At 59.6% G+C, this 20,000-nt stretch overlaps 1 protein-coding gene across 5 annotated transcripts in view; it reads right to left on the bottom strand.

The window, feature by feature from the left end:
- PTPRN2 (protein tyrosine phosphatase receptor type N2) overlaps nt 1–20,000 on the bottom strand; it is a 712,067-nt gene that overhangs the window by 17,584 nt on the left and 674,483 nt on the right. For all 5 annotated transcript variants that reach the window (XM_079150661.1, XM_079150657.1, XM_079150659.1 and 2 more), the window contains 3 exons: nt 14,748–14,825; nt 3,599–3,718; nt 2,958–3,124 (listed from right to left, as the gene is read on the bottom strand). In XM_079150661.1, coding sequence (XP_079006787.1) covers nt 2,958–3,124; nt 3,599–3,718; nt 14,748–14,825 — 365 coding nt within the window. The remainder of the gene's footprint in view (nt 1–2,957; nt 3,125–3,598; nt 3,719–14,747; nt 14,826–20,000) is intronic.

Raw genomic sequence — 20,000 nt, 5'->3', positions numbered from 1 at the left:
ATGTGCATGTGAGTCTGTGTGCATGCATATATATGCACATATACGTGAGCATGTGTGTGTGTGTGTTCACGCACACATGCATGGGTGCATGCATGTGTGTATGTGTATGTGCATGTGTGCATGTGTGCATGTGTAGTGAACAAGCACTATTAATTATCAGGCCCACTATGGGCTTCATGGTTAAAGCCCTCAGACACATCTCTCAGTGCTGTTTGGCTAACAACACTGAATGGCCTCAGCTCTGCACCTCCAGAGGACTTTCTGCTCTGTTCCATGCTGGACTAGTGTCTGTAAAGGGTAAACTCACACACCCGTCCATCAGCAAGTTCTCTTACTTTGTTCTGGTGGGGCCAAAGCACAAAGAGAGGCACATTTCAAACAAGAGCCTGACAACCAGGTTCCTTTGCAACTGCGCGGGGTAAGGACGTGGGTCTTAGGGCCCAGCAGCACCGCCACAGCCTTTTACACCTGCTCGCCTCCCAGCTGGCAAAATGCTTCTGCCCAGGCAGGAGGACGGGCTGCTGTGCAGCCTCTCTCCACCCGGAGCCCCGTCTTCATTTGTGGCATACAAGATGTCTTTCTCTCCAGCAGGTTGTCACCAGCTGCCTCCGCAGGCCTTTGCAAGGGTTCACTGTGATTTTAATGTCCACGCCAGCACCCTGCCCTGGGCCAGACCTACGACAGCCACTGAGAGTGACCCAGGAGGCATGGTGGGAGTGTGCTGCAGTGATGTGGCTCAGATCTCTATTTACAAAGAACCATGCACTTAGATCAGCACCACGGGCACATGACAGACAGGAAAGCAGAACCACCGCATGTGGAGCCCCAGTGCTCATCGGGTGGACCCAGGTGCAGATGCACATCGTTGCTGGAGAGGAGCAATCTACAGGGTCTTGTTTAGTGTCTCAGACACATCATTGGTCAGCAGGAGGTCTCCACATCCAGGAAACTGGCGTTACTTAAACTTCGACAGGAGGCGTTCACCAAGAAGGAGCGGTTAGTAATACAAACCAACCCTCGGACCACTGAGTGAGAAGGAACCGCCATGCAAACCAACAGCAAGCAAAGGCGAGGCCGTGAGAGGTTCAGGGGTCCCCACATGTCCCTGCAGCAGACACAGTTTCCAATGATCACTTTTGTGACTATGCAACTGGGCTCATATTACTAGCTGCAACGTCACAAAAATGACACTGGCCACCGCTAATTAGCTGGCAAAGTAAGGCTTTGTCCATTTTTAGAGTGAGCAGCGCTAGTGAGTGTCATGACACACAGCAGGTGCGAGGAGAGGGAGGGAGGAGGCACAGACAGGGTGGGAGAGAGGTTCTCCAAGCGAGGCCTCCGTGTGATGCTGGTCACCCCTTAGCAGGTCTCTGTAGAGTGTGACTGTGCTCCTCTGGGCTCCAGAAACAGTCAATCACACCTCTCGGAGCCTGATGCGCACACCAGGCCAGGGCGAGAAGCTCTGTCTCTTGCTCAGAGGCAAGCGACCCTGCATCCATGGCTCCTCCAGACACAGCTGCTGGCACTCGGTGGCTGCTGCTCACAGAACCACCTTCCAGAGATGCGCATCTGGGTGTGACGCCACCGGTGCCCGCTGTCCAGGGAAGGTGTGGCAGGGCTGGCTGGACCCTTAGTCCTGTCAGAGATGGCCAGCAAGGACAGCTGACTATCCCCAGGCTGTCAGACTGGGCTGGGAGTTTGTTTTCTTTTTATTTAACAAAGACTTTCTTGAGCCACATGTCTTCAGACCCTGGAGCAAGGGGGTTTTGGGAATCCATTTTCCTTTGCGATGTGTTTGTAACCTGAGGTTTGGGTATGGATGTGTTCCAGTCCATATATGGATACAGACGCGTGCCCATATGCATATATGTCAACACGCCAGAGGAGCTTAGAGACAGGGTGTCGGGATGAATGGCCGTCTCTCAGCTACATCCACTTGGCCAGGGATGACTGGTTCTGAAGACGAGCTCAGGAGCCCAGGGAAGATTCCACAGGGCCTGCCTCTGCTCCGAGAAGACAGACGCAGTGGCTGGGACACCTGGGATGTCTGGGCAGCTCAGGGTTCTAGGTCCAGCTCTGCATCCCTGGGGAGGGGCAGAGTTGGGTGGGAGCCACTGAGCGTGTGCGACAGATGTGGCACCGAATTCCCTCCTTGAGCTCTTTCACACGCTATCTGACCCAAAGAGCAATCGAGATAAAAATGTTTTCATTATTTCAAATGGACCAGAAGGCAAAAGAAGTCGTGTCATAATACGCTTAGGCATCTGCAACATCCCCTTCCAGACCTGCGGGAGGAGCTGGCCCTGTCTGGGTGATGTGGCCCCCAGAGCCACACAGCACGCTGCTTTTTGGGGCCTGGACGCACCTTGCCCCACCCACTCCTTGCCCAAATGCCTCCTGGGGAAGGAGGTGCTGCCTGCCTGCACCTGGCTGTGCTGCAGCCAGGCTCCCTGCACCAGCATACCGCTGACCTCTGCCGGTTGTGTCCAGCACCTGAGCCACAGTGCAGCAAGCACCCTTCGAGACAGGACAGCTCGCTGGGCGACTGGCCAACTGGCCCAAAGGACAGAACCGTTGTTTCAGAAGTCATGCTAAGAATGCAGCCGTGGGCCGACTCTGCCTGGGCTGTCCACCTGAGTCCAGCCACCCTGATTGAACCTCAGCCCTGCAACCAGGCGAGGCGCCAAGCTAGCCCTCTGGGCTGCATGCCCTGGTAGCCCGAAGCGGGAGTCAGGCTCTCTCAGCTGCAGAGCCGCACAGGACCAGGGCTGCCCTCCCTCAGTTTAAGTGCCTGCCCTGGCCACTCACCAGCACTAGGCTGGGGATAGCCGGTGGCACCCTGCCTCCCACCCCGAGCATGCCCACAGCCGGCGGCACCAGACAGTGATCCGGTGCCGGCCTGCGCCCTCCTGCCTGGCAGCACCCTCTGGCCATGTTGGCCGTTGGCGGCTCTTTACCTGCGGAAGTCCAGGAGGGCCCCTGTGGAGGAGGGGACGCCCCGGTCATACCAGCTCAGGAAGTGGAACTGGGTCACCGTGCGCGTCTCCTTGGTCTGCAGGTTCTTCAGGTAGAAGCTCCGCACCAGGAAGTCCTCGCACCAGATGTGCTCCGAGACCAGGTTGACCTGGTGGGGGGCGGAGGGGACAGCGCAGGCCACGCGTGAGTCAGGAGCCCCTGCGCTCAGCTGCCTTGGGCAGAGGGGAGCCTTGTGGCACCAAGCTGCTGCACCTCAGCCTTGGCGTGGCTGACGTGGCCTCTGTTCTAAAGTCAACTGCGCAGACCCCAGGAGCCGGTGGCCCAGGCAGGGAGCCCTGCCTGGGTGGCCAGGAGAGGGGTGGCCGCCCTGGGATAGGTGCGCTGCTCTAACCTGCCAGCACAGGGACACATTGGGTGCCCAGGGCACTCAAGGCCCCAGCAGCAGCCTGTCCCTCCTGGCCCTGAGGCTCCTGGACCCCTGAGGACTGACAGTGCTGCCCGCCCCGTGTGGCACTATCTCAGCCCCATGGACAGGACTGGTCAGCTGCTGGCAATCTCGCCCAGCAGCTGGGGCCCGGGGACACCTGCTCCTTGCGAGGACGCGGGCACCCTTGCTACGTACCTCGTAGAAGTGGTAGAGGCTGGAGCCTTCATCAGGCCAGTAGTGGTGGCTCTGGCGCACGCCGCTCTCCGTGAGGGGCGTCAGCATGACAATGACGGCACAGCCGCTCTCCCACACCATCTGCAGACAGAAAGCCGGCCTCAGTGACGGTCTCGGCACACGTGCGGCCCTGCTCAGAGCCCGCCAGGGGGCTCTGCGCACAGACACGCGTTTCCATGAGATGTTCGCACGGCAGCTGCCCACTCGCCTCTCAGGTCACAGACCGGTGAGTCCCTGCCCGACCCCTCCGCAGTTCCACCTAGCCCTTGGCCTCCCCTCCTTCCGCCTGAAGGGGAACTTCCTACAACCCGACAGGAAGCAGCACCGCGGGGCCGTGGAAGCACTGCTTCTCCACGTGACACCCGCTGAAGTCCTCGCCACGCTTTTCACTCCGAGACGGCAGAGCCTTCAGGAGCAGGTCTGAGGAGGTTTCAAGCTGCATTAGGGAACTCACAGCACAATATGACAGTCCTACTCGAATTACAGCAGGCCCCAAGCCGACTGTGCCCCTCACCTGGCCACAGGGACAGCCCCAGACCCAATAGATGGTGTGCCACCTCCTGCGCCCCCGCCAGCACGGCTTGCCACTGGGGCCAGGAATCCGCCTTGGCAGCTGGGTGCAGATCCTGGCCCTGGGCGTCAGGTGCAGGACCGCGTCCGTCCGAGGGTGGGTGTCTCGCCGGGCAGAGGGAGCACTGCACCCCTGCAGGGGCTGGGTTTCCCACGACACCTCGCAGAGCTGCTGACAAGAACTGTGCCCAGACGCAAGTTCAGTACCCGAGCGCTTCCGCTTCTCCTAGACACAGATGTAAAAACCCAGCTCCATCTTGTTATTCAGAAGTCCACACCTCACCCATGAAGGGCTTGCTCCTCAGTTCTGAATCCCCCATCGGATTACATTTTAAAGTCAGGCGTGTGCGCGGCATGTTCCTCTTCCAAACTGGCTTATTTTCCCACAGGACAGAAGCAGTCCATGTCTTCGGGCTGCCTCACTGCCTGTCACCTGTGTTGGAATTTAATGGGACCTCCTGACATATTTACAAAAAGCCCACAAATGGACACGCATCACGCGTGAGCCAGGAACTTCCTTTTGCCTCCGTGCCCGTCGGGCAGGACAAGGCCGGGCGTTCTCTGCCTGCAGACCTGCTCCCTCGTCTGCACTCCATCGCACGGCATTTAACGTGCCCTTAGAGAGCGAGTGAGCTCATGAAGCCATTACGGAAATGAGGAGAAGCCGGGATTTTACAAGTGTAATAAAAACACAACAATCTAGACCATGAGCTGATCACCCAGCGCCCCGCTGGTGCCACCCGAGTGTGACGTTGGGGGAGCCCGGGGGCAGAGGCCTTGCAGCCCAGAGCCCTTGCTGGCTTGCAGTGGCAGCACTGGGGAACCCGCCCAGCTCTCTGAAGAGGTGCTTAAGATTAAGTCCAAAGGAACGCCATTTAAGCAAGCATCCCACAGGTGTGTAAAAGCAGAGGGGATTTGCTAGACAGGCAGCCCAATGGGGCCCAGTGCCCCCAATTGCTGGTGGGCCTGGTGAGGTTTTCTGTGTCCCGACGCTGGGGAGCCAGGGCGCCTCTCCACCCGTTCCTGCCTTGGCCCACACGCCAGCCGCTTAGCTGGGGCACCCTGAGGTCCCGTCCCAGCCCGACTCCCTCCGCCTGCAGAGTCACAGGGGTCACCTTCCCAGGCAGCAGGCAGGGCCTCCAGGCTGCGATGTGGATCGTGAACGCGCCTCAAGCTTGGATCCCACGTGTAAATGGCTGGGTGGATTTGAGACTTCCCCTCCCGGTGAACTTCCCCAGACCTGCCGGCTCCTCCGTGCCGAAGCCACCCTGGGCTGCTGGGAGCTCTGAGCGCTCAGTCTGTGAGCCAGTCCCCAGAACCACCAGTCCACTCAAAGCTGATGCGGGTGAAACTGTCGTGTCGTGACAGGTTGCCCAAGTGCCCTGTGCTGGGTCTTGTAGTTAGCAGCAAAGACGCAGAAAAACTCAAGTAACTCAGACCGCTTGTGGACGCGACATGAAGTGTGTATGTTGCCTGCTGTCAGGGCCCCGAGGAAGCAGCAAGCTCATGGCGGTCAGAGGGCCTGGTGCTCCCAGCCGAGCTGGGCTGTCCTCCCAATTGTGCTGAAGTGGCGCCAGGTGCCCCTGCGTGTGGTCCCGGGAACGCAGTCTGTTTTATTGGCACGGGGAATGGACGCAGGGTCACTCACTGCCGAGAGGCCACCCTGCACGTTCTTCAGCTTTATTTTGAGACAGGTCTCACTGCGTTGCCCAGACAGGCCTCGAGCTTCTGAACTTCCTGCCTTGGCCTTGTCGCTGGGATTTCAGCGTGTCCCGTGCCCGGCTAGAAACGAGTGTCTGCAGGTGGAATGAGCGGAGACGAGGCCCTACCAGAGGAGGGGTCCCAGTCCTCACGAGGAGGCCACGCCCTGAGGGCAGGGCACGGAGCAGAGCCACACCAGAGCCAGCAGGGGCGGAGTGCTGCCGCCACAGGCCGGGGTGCCCGGGGCCACCGGAGCTGGAGAGCGGGCCCTGCCAGGGGCTCTGCAGGCATGCCCGCCCACCTCTGGCCTCCAGCACACAGCCATCCCCAGAGCCCAAGTCAACCAGCACATGCTGGACCCCTCACCCACCAGACCACGGCAGGCGGGGTCGCAGCAGCCCCGTCCAGGGTTCACGTCAAAGTCGGCTGGAGCAGACGGAGAGCCGCCGGGCCACCCTCAGAGTCCTCTTGGAGACCTGAGAATCTAACCCCACAAAGAGCAGCCCAGCCAACAGGAGGCCCAGGAGCCCCACAGACATCCCTTGGAAGGAGACCTCGCGGTGGCTGGCAAACAGCACAGGCCCCGGCTCCCCACGCTGTCAGAGGCTCTGGAGGACCGCTGCTGGTTGGCCTGCAGGAGCGGGAGCCATCGGGGTCCCGGGTAGTGAGACAGCTGACTCCCACGTGCACCGCAGCCTCCAGCGGACGCCTGGATGGGCCGGATGGGCACGCAGCAGGGTGCTCCGCAGTCAGAGGCAATCTGTCATCCCATCAACACGGGCAGCCTGGAGTGAGACCTGCCAGCAGAGACGGAGGTCGAGCTGCAAGCCTGCACCGGGGCAAGCTGAGCGGTCCAGGTGGAGGCTGGGCAGAGGCTGGGCCAGGGAGTCCAGTCACAGGGTAGAGCTCTCGGCTGTGTGAGGAGCGGGCTCTGGGGACCTCGTGGCAGTGGGACTCCAGCACACAGTGCTGGGTCCTGGGACTCTGCTGAGCACGTGGGCTGTTCCTCCCCCCACGCAGCCATGGGAGGAGACGGGAGTGTGGGTCTGTCCACAGCCTCCACCTCACCAGGCGCACCTACATCAGCGCCAGGCGGTGCACCTTGGTTGCACGTGCTGAAGCCCCAGCTCTTCCAAAGCCCCATGAGACCTGGTCAAAAGAGAGGCTTGCCCAGGCCGTTGTCTCTGGGAAGCATCCATGGTCCCCGCGCAGGAACCTTCTCTACCTAGACCTCCTGTGGCACATCCTTCCTGCTTTGCCTTTGTCTTATGTATGTTTTCACTTCTTTCTTCTGCCAGATTGCGGTCTGTAGACCAGTGCCTAGTCTGGCTACCACTTCTGCCCTCTGGAGCACGCAGTGGAGGACTTATTACAGCTGTGCTCAGTTGAGAAAGAGGACTTGAGGCCAGGCCATCAGCCGCCTGAGGCCGTGCTCCTGGGCTGTTCGACCAGAGACTGGCTCCGTTCTTTGAAGTGAGCACACACTTGCCTTGTGCTGGAGCTGATGGCCAGAATGCGGCCCTCTCAGAGAAGGTAGAGTGTCCCTGGACCCCCACCTGCTCTTCTGCAGAGACGCTCCTTCACAGTGAGTGCAGGGAGCCCCGACCTGGCGACAAAGGTGCTGACAAAGTGTAAGCACCAAGCTGTCCACCCCCAAGGGTGAGGTCCTGGCTCTGCCAAAGCCCCGTGAGGCCTGGTTGAAGGAGAGACTTTACGCTCCTTGCTGTCCAAGAGCCTGTGGTAGCTGTGTGGCCCACAACAGGTTGAAGGGCAGAGCCCACAACCCCTTCCCAGGGAGACCCCAGCCCTGGCTCAGACCTAGGGTCAGCCCAGGTATGCAGTTCAAGCCTCTGGGGCTCTGGACTTGCTGATCTGTGGGCCAGCGGTCAAACCCAGCAAGTTTTGGAGAGGAGGAAGGAGAGGAGGAGGAAAGGAGGAAGGGGAGAGGAGGGAGAGAGAGGATGGGGGAGAGGGGTGGGGGAGGCAGAGGAGAGGGGAGGAGGGGAGGAGGAGGGAGAGGAGAGGGGAGGAGGGGAGGAGGAGGGAGAGGAGAGGGGGAGGAGGAGGGAGAGGAGAGGGAGGAGGGAGGGAGAGGAGGAGGGAGAGGAGAGGAGGGAGAGAGAGGATGGGGGAGAGGGATGGGGGAGGCAGAGGAGAGGGGAGGAGAGGGAGGAGGAGGGAGAGGAGAGGGGGAGGAGAGGGGGAGGAGAGGGAGGAGGGAGGGAGCTCCTGCTGCGTTTTCATCTGTGAACCATAAAAACCAGCTCAGCAGGAGCCTCAGGAGACATCTTTCTACCCAAGTCCAATTCACGCCCACGTGCGTTACCACGGCTTCTAGGACAGTGGTGGACACAGCTCCCGGGTCATGGTCACAAATCCCAGCCTTAGGCAAGGCAATCTGACCAAAGCTTTCCTTTGCTTTTACAGGTTTGGAGATTCATGTGTGGAAAATCCAGCACGACCGAATATCTGAAGTAACGTGTCCTAGGAAATCTGGGGCCTGTGGTCAGAGCATGAACTGGAGGAGCCGAAGGGTCCGTTCTCCTCCCTTCTGGGGTTTCCTTGTAATCCAATGAAGTGCTTCAGAGGCAGCGGTCTGCGCTCTGCGTTCCCTGGCTTCTTCCCCGGTTCCTCAGGGTCTGTCCACAGCCAGAGGCCAGATGAGCCACCGAGAGTGACTGCTGGACACAGCTCTGGGCGGGCTGGGCTCCAGGAGTCATGCGCGTGGAGGGCGCCACTGCAGGCCAGGCCTCCCCTGCCGGGGTCATGGGCGAGGCTGCTAGAGGCCAGGTCTGCCACATGGGGCACCACGTGCCACCACGGTGGAGACGGGAGGCCAGGGACAGGAGGCCGTCCTGCAGGAGCAAACACATTCAATGGGGCGGCGAGGGGAAGGCAGGCGGCCTTCTGTGGATGCCCGAGGGACGGTTCTCTGTGGTGCTGTTGACAGTGGCACACAGTGCTCCTCTCTGGCCGATGAAGGCAGCCTGGCCAGCAGAGCTGCTTGGGGAGGCCCCTGCCACCTGTTAGGGTGTGGATGCGAGGTGTCCCCCAGGCTCGGGTGTGAGACGTGCAGGAAGGTTCAGGAGACACGACAGGGTTGTGAGAGTCCTAACCAATCAGTGCGTGAACTGCCGGGAGGGACTGAGTGGTGGCTGAAGGGTGGGCTGTGCCTGGAGGAGGCGGGCACTGGGCCTGGCTCTGGGGCAGACACTTTGTGTCTGACAAGTGGACATTCTCTCTGCCTCCTGAGCATCACGTGAGCCGCTTCCCTCGGCCATGCTCTCCCGCCATGATGCTCAGCCTCACCTCAGCCCCAGGGATGGAGCCAGCTGACTATGGAAGGAGATCTCTGAAACCCTGAGCCCTAAATAAACTCCTCCTCTACAGTGTGCTGGCTGGGTCCTTCAGTCACGGCAGCAAACAAGCTACTGAACCACACAGCTAATGGCCGCGGGGCAGCACAGGGCTCTGGGCCCGGGTGGTGGGAGCTGGGGCCCTGTGGCCCTGGTGACGACGAGCTCTTCACACTACCTCACAATCCTCCTGGGTTTCTGCCTCCTCCCGCCTGGGTGGCAGGTCCTGGGAGGAAGCCTTCACTCTCTGGGTCTCCCAGGGCACTCAGCTTAGGTGCCACGCCCCCCACAGAGCTGGGATGGAGGCTGCTGCAGGAGGATCGAGATCCAATAAGCCCAGGCTCCGGGAAGGAGAGAAGCTGCGCCGCTGTACCTCATGGAATACCCTCAGGGAGCAGGAGCTAGAAATCGCCACTGGATTCCGTCCTGGTGAAGTGTTAGTGGCAGTAAGAGAGGGCCCTGGCTGGAGAGGGCCTCGTCTGGAGTCGGCCTGAGCCGGCCTGCTGAGGGCTGCAGGGGCAGCGCTGGGGACCCCAGCTGCACTGGGCTCAGCCACCTGCACAGCACCAGGTGGGATGATGCTTGCACCTGGGTGTGGCGGCCCAGGTCCTGCCTGGGTTCCTGGGGCGATGCCCTCCTGCATCCCTGTGCCCTCACCTGCCTGGTGGTCCTGGGCACCAGCAGAGGCCTTTGCTGGGTGCTGCCAGGGCAGGGGGAGCCTGCCGTCTCCATGTCGCTGCACAGGCTGCAGCTGCGGCCAGGGCATGGCTGCATGCTCTCCGAGGCCGCCGGTCTGCAGCACACTTTGCAGGACAGTGCACCCTCATCCTCTGTCCCACGTCTTGCCTAGCTGCTGGCCTGTTCACTGCTAGACTCCAGCAGGGTCTGGACCTGCCTTGCAGCTGCCCCGGCTGCCGTGGCTCCCAGGGCCTCTGCTCTCCTGGTGGAGATGGCCGTGACACCCCTTAGGGGTGAGGTGCCTCTCAGGTAGGGTTTACGGCTCTCCAGCCACAGTTCAGAGCACGCAGCACCACGCTCCAGAACGTTCTCATCTTCCCAAGCCAAATTGCTGTCCTGGGAAGCACTGCTCCCGGCCTGGTGCCCACCTCTGCTTCTTGCCTCCACGTGGGCACCCTTGAGTGTGCCCTCCAAGTGTGGGCACCGGGGCGGCACGTGCCCCTTCCTTGTGGGACCAAGTGGGACAAGCAAGGCCAGGTGTCTGAGGTGCCTGCGGGTCTAGCAGAGCCAGGTGAGTGCAGCCCTGAGGTTGGCAGAAGTGAGCTCCTCGCAGGTGGAAGGGCATCTTCTGGAGGAAGGCCACAGGGGTGCCATCAGCGCCCTTCTCCCTTCCCGGCACTGGACAGCAGGGGGCACCCACCGAGTACAGGCGGGGTCTGGCTGGGAAACACCTGGGAACTATCTTAGAAATCCTGGATGAAACAGACACCTCGTGAGGCCGAGCAGACACTCCTGACCTGGAAGCAGCTGGAGAACAGCCCCCTGGACATGGGGGCCGAGTCTCACTGAGCCTTCTCTGAGGGGCAGAAGATTCCACATCACGAGGCCCAGGCTGCCCCACACGATGGAGTGTTCCTGTGACCAAATGGCCTTACTGCCCAAGCCACGTGTGTTTTCTTTAAAAGGCAATTATTTCTAAGCCAGTTTGCTCCTTTCGGGGAAAGCCTTATGCAGCCAGCGCTGCGAGCACACAGGGTATTCACAGGAGTGGTTTAGAAGGGATTGATCTGCACCACGGAGTTGGCCTTCTGCAGCTACGGGTTCGGCATCTGCAAGTTCAACCAGCCACTATCGAGAACATTTGAAAAATCCGCATTTGTGCTGAACAGGTCCCCGTTTCCAGACAACCTAGTATGACAACTATCTAGGCAGTGCTCATTCTGTCCCAGGTGTTGGAAATGATCTAGAGACGATCCAGAGCGTCTGGGAGGCCCGGGGCGGTGCGAATACTGCCATCTACACCAGGAGCGTGAGCCCCCACGGGTCTTGGTACCAGGGAGAGTGGTGGAGCCAAGTCCTGGTGGATCCCGAGGGACAACTGCACGTCTACTGTTAAAAAAGATGAGTCAGACTTTTGGAAATAAAGTTCTTGAAATGCATACAGTGTATGAGGAGAAGTCTAATCACTAGATAACCAATGGTTTACTGAAGAAAAGGACCAGCCCACAGAGTCCGTGGTGGCCCCTCTGTCTTCTTTCTAGAACATTCTGGGTTTTGCTTCGAGGCGGCAGTGCCCAGCAGGAGAGGGAACAGGCTGCTCGGGGCTGAGGAGCCTGGCTGGTGGCTTCAGGCTGCAGGGTGGTGAAGGTGGGTGCCAGGCCCCGTGACCGCTGTGTGGCAGGAGGCCTCGCAGTCTGTGGCGAGGAGTCTCCGGAGCTGTCCTCCGGCTCACCTTGTCCTGGCTGCTGGCGTCTTCCTGCTGAGGGACCCGCGCCTCAAGACTCTGCCTGTGCTCCTCAGTCCCCCAGAACCCTCCTGCCTCCTGCGGTGCCCTGTCACGAGGCCCGGGGTGCCTTTGGGATGCTCAGCACAGGTCTCCTCTCTTCCTGCTGCTGCTCTAGGGAGAAGTGGCCCAGCCAGGACCTGTGGATGGACTGTGCTTGGGAACACCATCTTTGTGGATGAGGCCAAGAAGGAGCCACAGCGGCCAGGGTGGATGGAGCCCAGTGGTGGGGCATCTTCACACAGAGGGAGACCTGGACACAGATAGACCCTGTGATGATGGAGGTGGAGAGGTGTTCCCAGAGGCACCAGACCTGCAGCCCGTGACTGAGGCCTCAGGATCCTGATTCTTGCTGCTGAGTTGCTGCCTGACGCTTTCTCCAGCAGCCGCGGGAACAGAGGCAGCTCTCCCGGGATCAGGGTCTTTCTTAGCTCCCCTCCACACTGGCCCTTCCAGGGGAGTGCCTGATGTCGTTAGCCCCCAGGGAGGCACCAGGGTGGACACATGAAACTGGAGGCCCAGGAAGAGGCTTGGGTGTTCTTGTCATGTGTCTCCACGTCCTTGGTCAAAACTGGCTAACAGCCACAGACCCACAAGTGAGAGGAGTCAGTGCCACACAGCCTGTTGTCCACCACTGACAGCTTCATGTTTCAATCACGTTTCATCTCTAAAATCACCCCACTTCCATGGCTTGGAAATCTCTGCCTTCTGTGAGAAGTCCAGGCAGGTGCTGAACTCAGCTCCTCTGAGTGCGGCTGCTCAGCTGCTGCAGAGGACCGCTGAAGTCTGAGCACTCAGGATGTTGATTCTGGGACTTAGGGGCGACTGTTCAGAGAGGAAGAGCTGTTGGACAGGTGTCGACATCTCCAGACATGTGATTTAGAGCCCAACCAGTCAGACGAGACACAAGAAGCTAGTCTCCCGGTGTGCTGTTGGGTTTGCTGTAGAAAGCAGTATCCCTGGGAAAGCTGCGGGAGAAGAGAGCAGCATCCTGGCCGGAGGAACACGGTGACGCTGTGAGGCTGGCTTCCTGGAATGGAAACTCTCAGGGGCCCTGCAGGGCTACTGTGCACAGGGACACCAGGGGCCCTGCAGGGCTACTGTGCACAGGGACATCCCAGGAGGACTGACCTGCAGAGCATGGACTCTTGTCTTAGGATCACTGTTTCCATTTTGAAGGACACTGTAATAAATTCTGACTGACATTTGTCTCAAATGACCCTATACTTCATCTCACTTTTTAACTTTTCTCTTAATTTTATTTAGATTTTTTCCCTTTTGAGAATGTATGATCCTTGATAAACCCTAAAAGGTTCTATGAGGCATAAATGCTGATAAAATGAGTTACCTCCAACACTGCATCTCCTGGGACAAACAGGAAGAAAACAGGCAAGCCCTTCTGGTCACTAGCTGGGAACTTGGGCAAATAACCTCTGGGTCTCAAGGGGCGCAGAAGGCAAGCCCGCTGCGTGGGGTCGTGCACGTGGATGTGGTTGACGGACACGAGCGATCATCATGGGCAAGTTCAACACGCCATCGAGGAAGCTGTGTTCCTTTTGGCAAGAGGAGCCTCATACATGTGCACACCTGCTGCTGGATGAAGGGGCCAAAGGCTGGAGTGAACGAGGGGCCCCGTATTGGGGGTCACTAAATGCCACAGGGATCGTGGTGAAGGTAGAAGGAACCCAAGTGGGGCTGTGATTCTGGAGTTCCTCTTCCACCATGCAGTTCAACGCTCCCTCCCTGAGCCTGAGGCGCCAAGGTGAGCATGCACAGCCAGAGAACAGGACTGGTGGACTCTTGGGCTCCCGTCCAGCTGCAGAGACAGATGGGCTTGCACTTCCAGAGACAGCGTCGCATGACATAAGGGGATCCTCCCGCAGGAGGGCATCCCAAGGTCCTGAGGCCCCGGAGTGCTGAGCTTTCTGTGCCGGGGGGTCCTGAGGCCCCGGAGTGCTGAGCTCTCTGTGCCGGGGGCACAGTCCATTCAGGATGACAAGTGTCAGCGACATGATTGGAGTCCAGCCTGGCCTCCTCGTGTTTGGAAGGCACAGGCAAGTGGCCAGAGCAGGGCTCACTCAGCATGCTGGGAGCCTGGCCTGTCTGGCTGCAGGCGAGCTGTGGACTTTCTCAGAACCCCACTTGTCCTGCCCACGCAGGGGGGTGAGAGCCCCACCGATAAACTCAGGAGGAAAAGGGCATGGAGGGCCCTCGGCACAGCCTGGACCCTTCCTGGCGTTCCAGAGAGGAACACCCCTCCTCAGGTGCCATCCGGAGAGGCAGGCGGGGAGGCTTGGCAAGGGAAGAGAGCCCGGACCTTCCTACCGCTCTCTCAGGCACCGTCCCTGATGGGGCTGTGGCAGCCAGGCCCCCGCTCCACCCTCCTGGGTCTCCCGAGCCTGTCCCTTGTGTACCCGGCCAGGTATGAGGAGAGGGGCACGAGCCTGTGGAGCACCCAGGGCGCCTGTCCCCAAGCCTGGTCCCCGCAAGGTCTGCCCCGGCGGACGGCCGGGCCCAACCTGCAGCCCCTGATTTCTCCCACAGGCAACTGTGTCCTGTCTGGTCCTGGTGACCCAGGACAGACCCAGCCCCACGCAGAGGCTCCCTGCGTCCAGGCCCAGGGACGCTGAGGGAAGACTCCCTGCCTTTAAGACAGAGTATGGGGACCCGCAAAGAAGAGAGTCTGGCTCCACTTCCACATGGCGATGGCGAAAGGCATGGCGGGGAACAGTGCTCCTGTGCATCCACACTGAAAGGCGCATTGGTTTCATTTCTTTATATTTTGTAAAAGGAAATTATAAAGTGCTTAAAACAAAAGAACTTTCTCTCAAAGTGACTCTCCATGCTCAGATTTGAAGAGATAAATGACAAAAATATCAAAGAAGGCATAAATTCTGAAACCAGTGACATTTGATGAAGATCTGTTAATAAGTCTGAAGTGGCTTATCTGAATTCAAGGCATTATTCATGGCCAATTTTTTTAGGTCTTGTTTAGAAAACATTTTAGTCAAAAAAGAGTCACCTGCCAGAAGTCGGCCACAGTGGCGGGAAGGGGTCCTTGGGTGGCGATATACGCAGGACTTCTTGGGTCGTGATCCATCTGTGAAGACAAGGTCACACGAAAGGTCAGCCACAAGGTCAGGAGGACAGTCTGGAGGCTGTGCCTCACTGAGAGCATTGGGCGCACAACCTGTACCCCGTGGCACTGCCCCCTCACTTGCACCAATTCCAAGGCACCTGAATACCTGCAGGTTCAGAAACCACATCCGAGATGCCTCCTTGGCCTGATGGAGATTCTAAGAGCAGCACCACAGAAACGAAGACCCAGCACCCAGGGAGATCCAGGGCGAGCCCTCAGCCCCAAAACACGGGCAGTGTCTTCACGGTGCCAGTGTGGGGGACCTTCCTGTAACCCCGGGCTGTGAGCCCACCTGTCAGGACCAGGGTGCTCGCTGCAGCGGGCTCAGGCCTCAGCCCCACGCAGAGGCTCCCTGCGTCCAGGCCCAGGGACCACAGCTGCAGCCAGCTCCTCTCAGGGAGGTGGTGCATCCCTGGGGCTTGCTTTTGCTCATGCTGGAAAGGGGGATTAGGCCCTGCGTGTCAGCCTGGCCTGGGCCTTGCTGGGTGGCACGTTGCCACTGCGGGCAGCCTTAGAGGGCTCATTTCTGTTCTCTTTCCAGCAGATGATGGCTGAGAACAAAGACTGGCTGAGGTCCTTCTGGCCAGTCCATCGGTCCACATGCATGCGCCGGCACTGATGGGGGGTGGGCTTAAAGACCTTAATTATAACATTTCATTCAAAGACCGAGGGTGCAGGGCATAAAGAGCCCCGGGAGGCAAGGGGACAGAGGCAGGTGCGGGTCAGCCTCAGCTGCCAGCCCTGCTGCCTGCAGGACAGGGACCCTGGCTGGTGCCCCCAGGTTACAGTGCAGCCCACCATCCCAGGGCCAGAGACCAGCCCCAGGGGGCCAGGGACCCTGCACGGGGCTCTGGCTACAGGGTGAGATGGCTGCCCGCAGGCCTCCGTCCCTCCTCCTTGGCTGGATGAGCTTCTGCTTGCTGGGCGTCTGAGATGCTCCGTATGTAAAGACAATGGCCAAGAATGCATTTCTCAACAGTGAACATGAGAACATCTTAACCATGTGATCCTGAGGCCACATGCAGGGACGGTGGTGGACCCAGGTGCCACCGTAAATGTGGCTCTGCGTGAGGTCTGGGTGAGGGAGACCCACCAGGCCTGGGCACAGCGGGTGCTCACGGAGATGGCAAGCCAAGGAGCCCACACAGGGCAAGCCAAGGAGCCCAGGCAGCTCTCCCACCAGGACGGAACCACGCTGGCAGGAGGCAGCAGCAGGGAGCCTCTGCACCGGTTCAGGGTGTGCAGTTCACACTGGATCTCATTTTGAAATTCAGGACACACACAATGCAGGTGAGATCATGCTACTCTCACTGAAAGCCCCAATTAAAATGTTTCAGTAAAAACATGTTCAGCAGACGTAAGGGGTTTCGATCTGTAAAATATGCATTTGCTGAGGTGACTGTTTATGGAGACCCCGTCTCCCCACTGTGACCAGTTATGGGTAAGTGGGAAGACCCACCACCCTCTCGGGATGCTTCCTTGCCCAGAGCACCTAGGCAACAGCACGTCTGAATATCTGGGCCTTCAAACCAGCAGCTTCGCTGCTTTCAAAATGAGAGGGACGTGGCCAAGAGCAGAACCCTGCCCGGGGTTTCAGGTGGGCAAACGCGCCAACTTTTGTGACAGGTCTCAACTGCCGAGTTTAAAACTCCCCAAGCCCATCTGCTCAAGTGTCAGACGAGGAATCCAGGGACTCGGGAAGCAGCTGTGGCTGGGCGGCAAGCAGGGCCTCACATCTCCCGGCTCAGCTGCGGAGCTGCTCCCGGAAGGGCCCTGGCACGGGGTTGCGTGGGGAGGTGCACCTGCCGATGCCATCAGGACCTGTCTGTGGCTGCTCCACAGTGAGGCCTCTGTGAGGCCAGGGCCACGCTGCCTGGGCAAGCTCAGGCCCACTCCGGCCACCTCCGACCTGCGTCCTGCCTCTCCACTGTCCTGGGCACAGCACAGGCCTGCTCTGGCCACCTCTGACCTGCGTCCTGCTTCTCCACTGTCCCTGTGTCCTCCCTCTCCACTGTCCTGGGCACAGCACAGACCTGTTCCAGCCACCTCCGACCTGCGTCCTGCCTCTCCACTGTCCTGGGCACAGCACAGGCCTGCTCTGGCCACCTTTGACCTGTGTCCTGCCTCTCTACTGTCCTGGGCACAGCACAGGCCTGCTCCGGCCACCTCCAACCTGTGCACTTAGCCTTCTCCTCACCCTACTCCTCCTGTCTTCCGTCTCTGTAATATATTTTTACCTGAATTGTGTCACATTCCTCCACACCAACTGTGTGACCCTGGGAAGTCTGTTCATGCCTGTGGACCTCAATCTCTGCATCTATCAGGTGGGCGGTGGGGAGTGGGGAAGTTGGACAGAATGACCTCCAAGTGCCCTTCAGCCCCGGGTCCCACATGCACACATGCACACGGTCTACACGTGTGTCTCCATGGCAACCCCGAGACACACCTGCCCATCCTGGAGCCTCTTGGAGGGACCCTGTCTGCGTGCTTGCAGTGGTGCTGAGAGTCTGTGTACTGAAGTGCTTCTGTGGTGACGAGCATGCAGGAGAGGCCAGGGTCACACACAACCCCCTGTGACCCATTTAAGTGACCCACGAGGACCGGTGGTCAGAAGGCAGCAGGACCCAGGCACAATGATGTGTGATTCTGCTTGTACTGTGTTTTCCCCCAGAAAGAGGAAGGCCAACTGTTTGAGTCCACTGTCCTCTGGTGGACTGCTTCTCGGAAAGATGTCACATGAAATGGGACACAGCAAGGTGTCCCCCGAAAGTCTGGAAAAAACCCAGTGGTGTGCGAGGGCTGGGGTTCTCTCCTTGAGTGTCGGGTGGCTTCTCCCCTCGCTGGCCTAGCTTGCTTGAACACCAGCAGGAACCTCCCCGCCTCCCAGGCAACTGCTTTTAGGAGTAGACCCAGGTCCTGAGCCCCAGGAGCTCATGGGGAGCAAGGGGCACAGGCCAGGGGCTCGAGTAGATGCCGCGGGCCCCACCTGGCCTGCTCCACCCACACCCAGTGTCTCCAGAAGATGCGGCCAACGTGGGGAGGGATCTTTCTGAGTGAGTGTGCACTGCATTCCTAAGGTCTGCCGTGGCTTTCACCGGACCCCTTCTTCCTCCGTTGTTCCTTCCTCTTATATGGCGCAGGGACTGAGCCAGGGTGCTCCACCGAGCCAGCCCTGGCCCTTCGGCAGGCTGAGTGGGCAGGGGGTGTCCGGACCACAGGCTGGTGGGAGGAAGGCTGACGGAGCCGTTTCGATGCTGGTCCTCAGGCCTCGATGTTTAAAGTGAACATGGAGGGCACGCCCCCCTTGCACACAGGCATTGGCAGAGGACTTTCTGAGCCAGGCCTGGCCCCTTCCTCGGGACGCTTGGGGCGTCTGTCCTGCAGCACTTCCTGGGCAGCTGCTCGCCCAGCCTGGTCAGGTGCATCCCAATCAACCCCCAGGCAACCTTCCTCCTTTCCCAAACGGGAGTGAAGGACGAGGCTGCTCGGCGTCAGTGGGCGCCTGGGGCTCGTCCTGGTCACGAGCCCATGTGCTCTGCCTGCGTGGCCGTGTGGGGGCACCCTCAGTCTGCCCCACGTGGAGCTGCGGCTCTCTCACTGCCTCTGTGTCCTTCTGGGCGGGACCTCCGTCTAAATGCTGACTGACTTGCGAGCGGCTCGGGTCGGCGTGAGCTGAGGACTGAGTGCCAGCATGGCAGGTGTGCTCTTCCTGGTTCCCGGCTCTGCCAGGGTCGTCCTCACAGCTTGTCACTCAAGGGTGCTGGGAAGGTCATCCCTGTGCCTCCAGGTACTTCAGAGAGCAGAGGTAGCCTGGATTTCTTCTAGACTACCCTTACACCCAACTTTGAAAAAGAGAATTTTGGTTTGAAGCCAAGGAAAAACCCAAGCGCTGCCCAGATCCCTTCTGTCCCCGAGGTCACCTTCTGACCCCGGTCCCTGGCTGTGCCTCTCATCCTGGCCCTGCTGTTTGGGTCATGCCAGGTATTATGGTTGGATGTGAGGAGTCTCCAAAAGCTCACGTGAGAATGCAGGAAGGTTACAAGGAGAAGCGGCTGGGTTGTGAGAGTCCTAAGCCCATCAGTGAATGAACCCCCAAGGGACTAACTGAAGTGGCAGGTGTGACTGGAGGAGGTGGGAGCTGGGGCCTGGCTTTGGGGTAGATATTCTGCATCTGGCCAGTGGACTCTCTCTCCCTCTCCTGCCCCCTCTCTGCTTCCCAATCACCATGTGAGCTGCTCCACCAGCTCGCATCACCTCTGCCACGCTCTCCCGCCATGATGTTCTGCCTCACCTTGAGCCTGAGGCATGGAGCCGGCCTTCTATGGACTAGACCTCTGAAACCGCCAGCCCTTAGTAAACTCTTCCTGCTCTGTAATTGTGCTGGTCAGGCCCTTTAGTCGCAGCAGCCAAAAGCTGACTGGGACAGCAGGGAAGAACGACAAGGGGCAGAGCTCGGCTTTTCTTTCTCCTGGGTGTGGAGTGACCATCAGTGCCGCCGTCGCACAGCAACGGGATCCCGGCACTTACGCCCTGGCTTCTCGGGAGACCAGAGCCAGCTGACCCGTGGGGCATGGGCTTGAGACTCAGCATCAGTCTCGTTGAGAAGACCAGGGGACAGCTCCGGACAAGAGGCCCTGGATGGACGGACCCGATCTCTGAGACAGAGTCCACTGTGCCCCTCACAGTCACCTGCACCAGGCCTGGGCCCGGGTGGCGCAGGTGGAGCACCTGGACCGGCCACTCCTCAGGTCACTTTTGGAAGCTGAGTTTGAGTTCTGCATGGGTGTGATAGGTCAGGACACGGTGCGATGGCCACACGGTGGCATCTTCACTTCCCCATGGTGGTGCTCAGGGGCAGCTGGTGGCCATGAGGACGCAGCCGGGGACACCACAGTGTGCCATCAGCTGGGCCAAGGCCACGAGGGCCTAGGACTCCAGATGCCTTTGCAGCCCGAGGGTGGGCCGGCACACTGCGTCCTGGGTATCGCTGACCTCTCGAGGACACACTGCGTTCGGCAGCCCCTGTTTGGTGGCTGCAAACCTGGGATTTCAGAGAGATTCCTGATGTTTCCCTTAGACTGAAATCAAGGACAGATGTCGGGAGGGGACCGGGCAACAGCTGTCCCAGGTCCATGC

This window comes from Sciurus vulgaris (genome assembly GCF_902686455.1).
Source record: "Sciurus vulgaris genome assembly, chromosome: 8".
In the NCBI taxonomy this organism is placed as follows: domain Eukaryota; kingdom Metazoa; phylum Chordata; class Mammalia; order Rodentia; family Sciuridae; genus Sciurus; species Sciurus vulgaris.
This window is presented reverse-complemented; position numbering and strand designations above follow the sequence as displayed.